Source organism: Pundamilia nyererei, unplaced genomic scaffold (genome assembly GCF_000239375.1).
Source record: "Pundamilia nyererei isolate P.nyererei 1_Seehausen unplaced genomic scaffold, PunNye1.0 scaffold00374, whole genome shotgun sequence".
NCBI lineage: Eukaryota > Metazoa > Chordata > Actinopteri > Cichliformes > Cichlidae > Pundamilia > Pundamilia nyererei.
The window spans coordinates 278,585-288,089 of record NW_005187775.1 but is presented as its reverse complement, the minus strand read 5'-3'; the positions used below and the strand labels follow the sequence as shown (position 1 = coordinate 288,089).

At 43.5% G+C, this 9,505-nt stretch overlaps 1 protein-coding gene across 1 annotated transcript in view; it reads right to left on the bottom strand.

The window, feature by feature from the left end:
• Positions 1–9,505, bottom strand: part of macf1a (microtubule actin crosslinking factor 1a) — a 229,969-nt gene that overhangs the window by 15,754 nt on the left and 204,710 nt on the right. The window contains exons 71-85 of the mRNA XM_013915833.1: positions 8,768–8,852; positions 7,958–8,184; positions 6,828–7,034; positions 6,511–6,738; positions 6,174–6,392; positions 5,881–6,084; positions 3,989–4,214; positions 2,659–2,885; positions 2,403–2,525; positions 2,166–2,267; positions 1,928–2,029; positions 1,595–1,768; positions 1,292–1,447; positions 972–1,169; positions 571–699 (exon numbers count right to left, since the gene is read on the bottom strand). Coding sequence (XP_013771287.1) covers positions 571–699; positions 972–1,169; positions 1,292–1,447; positions 1,595–1,768; positions 1,928–2,029; positions 2,166–2,267; positions 2,403–2,525; positions 2,659–2,885; positions 3,989–4,214; positions 5,881–6,084; positions 6,174–6,392; positions 6,511–6,738; positions 6,828–7,034; positions 7,958–8,184; positions 8,768–8,852 — 2,607 coding nt within the window. The remainder of the gene's footprint in view (positions 1–570; positions 700–971; positions 1,170–1,291; positions 1,448–1,594; positions 1,769–1,927; positions 2,030–2,165; positions 2,268–2,402; positions 2,526–2,658; positions 2,886–3,988; positions 4,215–5,880; positions 6,085–6,173; positions 6,393–6,510; positions 6,739–6,827; positions 7,035–7,957; positions 8,185–8,767; positions 8,853–9,505) is intronic.

Below are 9,505 nucleotides of genomic sequence, written 5' to 3'. Positions count from 1 at the left end.
GTTACAGAATCCTGTCCTAACACTGAATTAGATATGTGCAGAAGACTTTTTTGCAACATTCGTTTGCGACCTGCGATAGGAAAGCATTCCTCAGCTGCAGTAACAACAACTAATGCACACGTGCATAATGTCACACAAACCCTAAACTGCTTCCTCTACGCATAAATGTTTTTAGCAGTTAATTATTTTGTTCACAGAGGCACCAAAAATACTTCAACATGTGGGACGTAAAACACTTCGGAAACATGCAAGAGAGACTTTAAATGGTGTAAATTGGCAACGTTGATAAATTCTAACAATTCAGTCACGCGGCAGATCGAATTCAGCGAGTTTCACTTTGGTTTTTATTACAGTGACGTGGATGTTATGGCCCAATCTCAATATCTGATAGCATGATAACACGTCACATAGACATCCCAGTCTGTACTTCAATGTTTATTTATTTTTTATTCTATAAAGTATTTTTTTCAGTTTTTCAGAGTTATAACACCAATGTGTCTAACCACTGTGGGCTGTGACGTGTGCCTGTGTATTGTCCCTGATGATGTGAGTATGAAGGTGTAACGTTACCATGTGTTGCTGTAACTGCTCCCTGGCGGTTTCAGGGAGACCGCCTGTTGGCTTGGCGGCAGACAGCTGGCTCTCGGTCCTCCTCAGCCACTGGAGGAACTCCTCCAACTCCCCATGGAAACCTTCAGCCTACAAAGACACCAGTGAGACACCAACAAGCATGAACAAGTTGAACCTAAACTGAAAATCATGTCATGAAACAATCAAATAGACCTATTATGATGAAATTAATGACAGAGCATCACAATCAACACTTCACGACCATTCATGTGATATAAGATCTACATCTAGCTCAAAAACAATCTAAACAATCACTATGAAATGTATATTTTGTTAATTACCAGTCAAGTTAAATCTAACTAAACCAAGCACAGATCTAATTTTCTGCTTCTTTGCAGTACCTGCTGCAGGGCGGCCTCCAGCAGTTTTTGTCGCTCCTGGGTTTTGAGCAGTAGACTTCCCCAGCTCTGGTTGAGCTGATCGAGCTGATCCCTCAGGTTGCCCGCCTCATCGCCAGGAGAGGACTCCAGCAGCTCAGCGGCAGCGTTGTTCACAGTGTCCACTGTGGCATGATGGGATAGCACATCATTACGTAAAACCTGGGAAGGAAAGAGGAAGAAAGATTTGAATGCTGGGATGGAAAAATATATGCATAAGTGCTCTTCAGAAAGTTAAAACTGATTACAGAGATACACTTCCTGCAGGTAATAACAGGACATACATGGTGTTTAGCCAGCTCAATTTCGATGGCCTTGGGGTCAGAGCTGACGGGTCGCTGTGTGTCCAGAGTGGTGTGTGTGTGGGTCAGCCAGGCCTGCAGTTCGGACAAGGCATGCTGGAACTGACCCAGAGCCAGCAGGGCAGCCTCCAGTTTGTGCTGTGGTAGAAGAAAGACAGTCAAATACACGCAATTCTACAGGATACCAACAAAAAGAACAATATCACCGGCTGCCTCGGGAGAAACAGAACAGCTGAGACGAAGAACAAATTTCAGATTTTAAATGTTAAGATGAGCTTTCATCACCTGTCGTTGGGTGATTTTATCCCCCAGGTTTTCCCACAGGTGTCGTAGTTCGGTCAGCGGCTCCTGGATCATGTCTCTGTCGGTCTGGTCTGACACTTTCTTTAACAGCAGCTCCCCCTGGTGGCTCAGCTTCTCCATGTCAATCTGCTGCTGGTAAACCTCCACCTTGTACTGCTGCTCAGGTCAGTGGAGGCGCAAGAAGAAGAGCGAGGTGCGAAATAAGACAGAGAACAGCTTGTTGTTAGGCACCGATATACATCTGACTTTAAAAAGTGTTTGTAAGATATCTAGATTTTATACACAACTAGTGAAAAATCCAACTATCATTCCAACCTTAAGCTCCTCAATCTGTTGTTTGACAGTTCCCAGGTCAGTTCCCACAGTTGACATTTCACACAGCTTGATCACTGCGTTGTCCAGATAGTCAAACATGGACTGGAAAAATTACACAGAAATTATTCCAACAGTAATCCACGGGAACGTCCTGATCGCCACAGTTAAACTGGTACAAAAACAACTGAGCTTTATATGGTAGCACTGCTATACAGCTGTATCAAGAAAGGGCACAAACCTGCAGTGCATCCTGATACTGAACTGAGGCAGTCATGGCTTCCTCCAGTCTCTCCATCCTCTCTCTCCATGTTCGGTTCAGTCCCTCCCAAGCAGCATTCATCTGAGAGAGCGATAAAAAGAGTCACCGTTTAGTAAAACGTTTCAGAAGGAAATGGTCACTTTTTCACAACAACGTGATCCTGGTTTAAGAATCAGATTTACTTTATTAATCTCAGAGGAAATTGTGATTTCTAACCTCATCTATGGTCTTCTTGACTTCAGGCTTCTCAGTTTCTCCACAAGCGAAGATGAGGTCAGCTCCGAGGGTCCTGACAAACTCCAGCTCTTCCCTCAGGCCATCCGTCTCCGCCTTGATGGCCTAGCACATGCACAGAGGGACATCATAATGACTCGTTTAGCATAAAAATGTGGAGGACAAAGACAAAAACAAACATTTCAGCTGTTGATGAACTCTTTCGTCTTCACGAAGCATGTTTCTGCCTCCTCCATACCTCAGCAGCCTCAATCTGTTGTTTGATGAGCGATGGGTCCACTCCGGGATCCTCCAGGTCTTTCACGATATCTTGGGAGTCTCGGAGCGTGCTCAGTAGCGCCGCCACGTCGGCCCAGAATTTCCCAGCCAGGTCCAAGACATCATTGAGTTTCCCCTCTCTCTCTTCAGCACGCTGCCGGATCTCATCCCATAGGGAGCGCAGGCGGAGGAGGCGGGAACGGACAGCTGCATGAAAACAGGAAAAGAGGGGAGTGACATTTTAAAGAGGTTCATACAGAAACGCTGCTGGTCAGACTGGGAAACACTTCTTAGGTCACACAATGCAGTCTGGTATCAGTTTCATATGTCATATTAGTTTGGATCCTGACATCTCATGTACTGCACTGGTATGTTTGGTCTATTCACTCCCACTACCAGTGCACAGTGAGGCCTTTCATGTTGAGGAGGGCTGCAGGGCATCAAAGCAGAAAGGCCAACACAACAAAGATGCGTGTGTTCTGTCTCACAATGTGCTGAGCAGAACTTCACTGCTGGTTCTCCTCTTTTCCTTTTCTTTTTAAGATTTGATGAGATTTGCGAACTGACCTGGTGACAATTAGAGACCCACTCTCTTCAGCTAGTGAACTTACTGGACTGGAGCCCACAATAAGATTGTAATGGTTTTTACAAAGGTTACAGAAGCCTCTTTGTTCTGAACCACTCCGAATTTTGATGCCCTGTACTCTTAGACAGGGAAATGTTTTGTTCCAGTCAGAGCCTGAATTTTCCATTTCCAGTAAAAGGTTTCAGAGCTGCACTGTTCAGTTTGTAGCTTGTTTATAAGCCAGTTATATGGAGGACTGACACTGCCGAATTAAAACTAAATGACTAATTCAGTATAATCATTAATATGACATTAAATCCTTAATAATGCAATTATAATTGAATTAAAATATAGGCATTTGTTGATTTCTAAAATGTCAAACTGATCATTTTTTCTGAATTAATTAAATTACATTTCAGTCTTTTTATTTATTCAATTCAAATCATATACAGATCTCTCTCTCTCTCTCTCTCTCTCTATAAAAAACTTTTTATTTATTCAATTCAATTCATATCATATATCTATCTATATATAAAAAAAAAAATTTTGTGTGTGAATTGATCGATTTATGATTTTGGCAGTTTTAGTCCTCCATAAACAAGATGTCATGAGATCAGTTAATCCAGCCCCTCATCGCTGGATGCAGAATATGCGACAAATACAACTTTGTGACCTGCCTGCTTCTTTTATGTCTACACATTGTGAAGCTGTCACTGACCGACAGCTTCACCCTCGAGTCACTCACCCTGAGCAGCAGGGTCGTCATGAGCCGCTCGGCCGATGAGCTCCTCGCCGCGGGCGCAGAGGGCGGAGAAGCTTGGCAGCAGTTTGTCCAGCTCCAGTCCCTGGGCTCGGTGCTCTGCCAGCTGCTCCCTGATCTTCTCCACCTCTGCAGCCACGGGGGGAGGCTGCCGAAGCCGCTGCACCGCCCCCTCCAGAGTCTCCAACAGTGGGTCCATCTTGTCGTGAAACTGAGGGCAGAAGGAGACGTGTAAGAGGACGTTTTGACGGAGGAGAGAATTTGATTGAGTTCGATAGCTGGGCGACATGTTGAAAGCGGGAAAATACTGAGATATCGCGTAGGTGGGCAGCCATCTGTGGCAGACTGCACAAACTTTTTTTAAATTATAATTTCATTTCAGATTTCAAGAGAAAATTGAATAAAATATCGCTTGTTCACTTTCAACAAGCCAGCCAGGTTATGTAACTATGACAACGCGGGACTCAAACGTACCACACAAAAGGGAACTATAAATGTAGCAGACGTGTTACAGAAGAAAGAACTCGTGGTTCAGCTCCTAAGAGGATAATCTTTCTAGAGGGAAATCAAACTGCTTGATTATGACAAAACAAATCTCATCTAACCACGAGGAGAGCGCTACGTGATACAGAAGGACTTGAATCAAGCCTGGTGTAGACGCTTTATTCAAGCTTGCAATCATAAACCAAAGGGACCGATCTGATTCAATGTTTTGGTCACTCAGGGTGAGAAACAACATGATTCTTATGAATGTTTCAATCAATAAAACTGTAGCTGACACAAATCAATTCAAGTTAATTTTCCAGTGAATAAACGATTACTTTCAATACTGAACTTTAATCATTTATTTTTAAAAAAATCGATAACAGCTTTCATCCTGCAAATGTGAAATAAAAAGAAAGCCCAATGATTAGCACTTGATTTGTGAAAGTTTTATTGCTTTAGTATCGATTCATTTTTTGTTATTTGATCCAATCATGTGGCCCAAACACACCCTGAGTGTCGGTTTCATGTCAGTCAGGGGTCTTACCTCTACCAGCTGGGTGATTGCAGTGAGCAGTGACCGTGGAGAAAATGGTGGTGAGGGGCAACACGCACAGCACATCCACAATGAACAAGGGATGGAGGAAGGGATGGGGGTTGCAAGGATGAGAGGTGAACATAAGGTTAAGGATTAAAGAGGGAGAGACGAGGAGGTGTAGTTTGGAGTGAGGGATGAGAAGAAAGTGGTGGACAGTGCGGGTGGAGGGAGAGAGGGGAGCCACATGTGGATTGGTTTGAAGAGGGTGGAGAAACAATGCAATGAGTTAAATCAGAGTCATGCAAACGGTACAAACTGATACATCGAGGGCAGCAACACCCGTGATTCAGTGATGTCTCGTGAAATCAAATGCAAAGAAAAAGTTAAACGTCTGTAAAGAAGATTACTTGATAAGAAGATGAAATATGGCACAAAAAATTATGTTTTGCTATGAACGTATGATGAAACACAGTTACATGAGGCTACTTTGGCTAAACAAAACAAAAAAATTCAAAGAAATCTGAAAACGACTAAAATAAAATGTAGCTTTAACTGCACGTGTAAGTAAATGTATCTCCATCAAATCGTGTATCATCTAGTGTAGAGCAGGCATTAGACACAAAAACACACTTGCATACATCTCATGCTGTTATCATGTCAGACGTACTCATTTAGTTGTGGGCTGCAGACACTGCATTAAAGCTCTAAACAGACCTGGGCTCAAAAGCACTTCTTTTATCTGTGCTGAAGGCCACACTGGTGTAGCTACACAAATTTGGCACAGTTTACTAAAATTATTAGACCCAGGTCTGCAGCTGAGGCAAAAACGTCCAAACATTTAGTTTATCCTCCATACCTGTGCAGACTGGGACACCGCCTCATCTAGTACTGTAGCACGACCTTTGACCTCCTCTTTGATGGCCTGGTACCGTTTCTCGGCATCTGCGTAGCGCTGCGTCACACTCGCACCCTCCTGCAGGCTGAGCTCGGCCAGCTGAGGTCCGATTTTCAGCAGCTTGTCGATGTGTGGCTTGTGTTCTGCTATGGACTCCCTGAGCAGCTGGAGAGGAAATTAAAAACACGGATAGTGAGCATTTATTTTAATCAGAAAAGCACAACCAGGTTATGATATTCAAGGTCTTCGCTTACTCTCATCTGGTCCTGCTGCAGCCGGAGAGCATCTGTGTCAATAGCTGGTGGTGGAAGCTGGGCGATGAGGGTCTCAGTTTCACCCAGCCACGGCTCCAGTTCCTCGTAGGTTTCCCAGAACCGAGCCACAAGAACCTGGGCCTGCTCCAGAGCTGAGAACCGCTCGCTGTGGCTCTGACTCACTGCATCATAACGAGCGCTCAAAGAGGCCGTCTTGAGCTGAGGAAGAGGATGACGATTCAGATATAAGAGATTATTTCTGTTGCACTTCTTGAAGGTTCTCACTTTCCTTCCCGTTCACTCAGTACGCCCAGAACTGTGTCTGAGAGCATCTTACCATGAGTGCATCCTTCTGAGCATCACTGCATGCTTCTAAGATGTCGTCTCTGGTGCTGAGGAGCTGATCTACTGTGTCTTTGTGTCGGATGATGTCAATGTTGAACGCCCTCTGCACTTGCAGTTGGGCCACGGTCACGTCAGGCTCCAGACTCAGTGGCCCCAGAGATGCCAGTTTGCGCTCCGTCTCCCCAACCCAGGCCAGCTCTGCATCCACGGCCTCTTCATACTGAAGGGAGGAGTTAGTGTTCAGCCATTTTAACCAATCAAAGTAAAAAATAGAATGAAAATTTAGACTTATTAAACTACTTGCAGTACCTGCTGCGACCTCTGGATGGCAGCTTGTACCAGTTGAACCCGCTGAGTGATGGTTTCATCAGACTGTCGGTAGCGCTGGTTGGTGTCTGCGACGAGGCGGTCCAGGCCTTCCCGGGCTCGCCAAGGCACTAAATCCAGCAGAGCGCTGCCCACCTCGTTCACTGTATCCAACACCAGACGCTTCTCTGCTGACACTTTCTTCAACTCCTGCAACAGTGAAACTTTTAGTTTCATAGAGCACAATCTGCCAAAAAGCAGAAATATTTCCTATTTCAATTCTTTAATATGACCACATGCATCAACGTAAAGCTGAAATAAACTTGTCTAAATGGCATCGAGTGTATCATCTGTTTTTTTCTGCTGCTTGAGTCAAAATGAGAACACCGAAAATGTCACCGAAGAGTGAAAAAACTGGAACAAATTAAATGGCAATAATCCTTTCAATAGCTTTTACAAACTGTTATGGAGTTCCCAGAAATCAATGTTTCTATGGTAACTCAGCTGTGGGTAGGTTGAGATTGGAAAGGCTGAAAATGTCATTATAGACGGGAGTTAAATGAGCTTTTCAGACATTTTGTACAATTTCTTTATTATGAAAATGTTAAAAAAATGATCTTTAAAAGCTGTAAAATGTGGTTGACTGAGCAGCGCACTGGTTACTAAAAAGCGCAAAAGCTGATCGTGTAGTAAAAAAAGATGACGATGCTTCATCGTAGCCTGTTTTAAAGGAGATTCTGGAGAAACTGAAAATCAGTGTGCACATAAGAATGCCTGCAACTGATGCATGCAGTGTTACAGCGATACTCCAAACACAAATTTTTGACCCACTCGCTTATTGGCAGAGGAACAAATACACGGGGAACCTGTGATTCTCGTGTGAAAAACTGGAGCACAAACATTAGATCATCGTGTCTAAATATTTAACTTAAGAAATCCAGTTAAGCTGCCTTTAATCCCTTCTGCGGTCTTCATGTTTGCACACGATTATTTTTATGTTATTTTGGCTAAATGGAAACCGTTTACAACATCCATAAAAACACAATTAACACAAAAAGAAGAATGCTGCCGTTTAAATCTGAAAGTCTGTTTTTAAAAGAATAAGAATCGTAACTACACCCGACTCCTCCCACCTTTTGTCTCTCCTGGTAGGCGGGTGAGGCGTCGGGCTCAACAGTGTTAAGCTCCGTCTCCACACCGTCCAGCCACTGGTTGAGGTCGTCTTGGGCGCTGGCGAATCGCGTGGACAGCTGCAGGGCCTGCTCCAGGGTACGGAGGGCTTTACTGCTGCCGGCCGTCATCTCGGCGTAGCGAGACTTGATGCCGTCGAGCTTCTCCTGGATCAGGAGGACCTCCTCACCTGCAGGACGACGCAGAGGTCAGGTAACTGGGTTCAACCAGGATACGTCAACAAACCATGTGCAGAGTGTATAAAAATATGATCTCCTTCATTCCAGCCGAGCATATTATCTCTGCAGAATCTTTAGTGAGACACACAAACTTGTTCAATCTAAAAAAAAATATCGATATATTCTGTAAAATCTCACAGGATCCTCAGTTTGACAGCTTGGCGCTCCTTTTATGGCCACAACATTTGTCTAACGGCCTAAATATGACAATAAAAACACAAAATGCAGTCATGGGTAGACCAACAATCAACTCACTAAAGGGGGAAGCAGTCAGCATGGCTAATATCAAGATATACCAAGATAAACAAAAACCAGATGTTACAGTCTGGTTCACTGCTGATCAAAAAATATGTGGTTTGGATGCGAGTCTCTCCCCAAGCCTGGACTTTCTGTATCTGTAAAAAACACTGATTTAAGAGTTTCTTTATCCTTTGGCAGATTTAATGCACAACCCGACACCAGACCAACACTTTTAAGTACAAGCCGAAAAAGGAAGAAACTCCTGAGAAGATTCACAAAGACGTGAGCGATCACCTGTGGTCTGTTTGAGTAGAGCTTGTCCGTTCTTGATGGCCTGGTCCACGGTTTTCTTCCTGCTCAAGATCTCTTCATTCAGAGCCTGAGGGAATAAAAGGAGTGAAAATGAACACGAACTGTTTTATTTTTGCAGCCAAAGACTTACTGGAAAAATGTAAGAAATAAAACAGCATCCAAGTTTTATTATACTCACTGAAACTCTGTTTATAATGTTTATTACACTTGATTTAAATGGGTTTAGCTCTGTTTCAGGCTTCTCGGTCCTTAAAGGAGACCTATTATGGTTAGGATCTGTCATATATGTACTGTTACAGTGATGGACGCTCATATTATAAATGACCTAAGAGGTCAATGTAGTCCTTCAAACTCTAAACCAGGGGTGTCAAACATAAGGCTCAGGGGCCAGAATCGGCTCAAAAACTGGAAAACATGAAGTAGTTAATCAATTTTAAACTTTTAACTTTATTTGCATAGGTTTTGCAGCTTTTCCTCATTGACACTACACCAAAGTAGGTAAATAATGGATAAACATGAAATGAAATTAAAATAATTAATTGGTCTGACCCACTTGAGGTCAAAGTTGGCTGTAAGAGGCCCACAGAGTAAAATGAGTTTAATATCCCTGCTCTAAAAGCTCCATTTCAGACAGTCACAGAGTGAGACTGTCCTTAACATTGTCACATGTGAACACTACTATTCACCCGACCCGCCTGCTTGAAACCTTTTGTTTGTGAG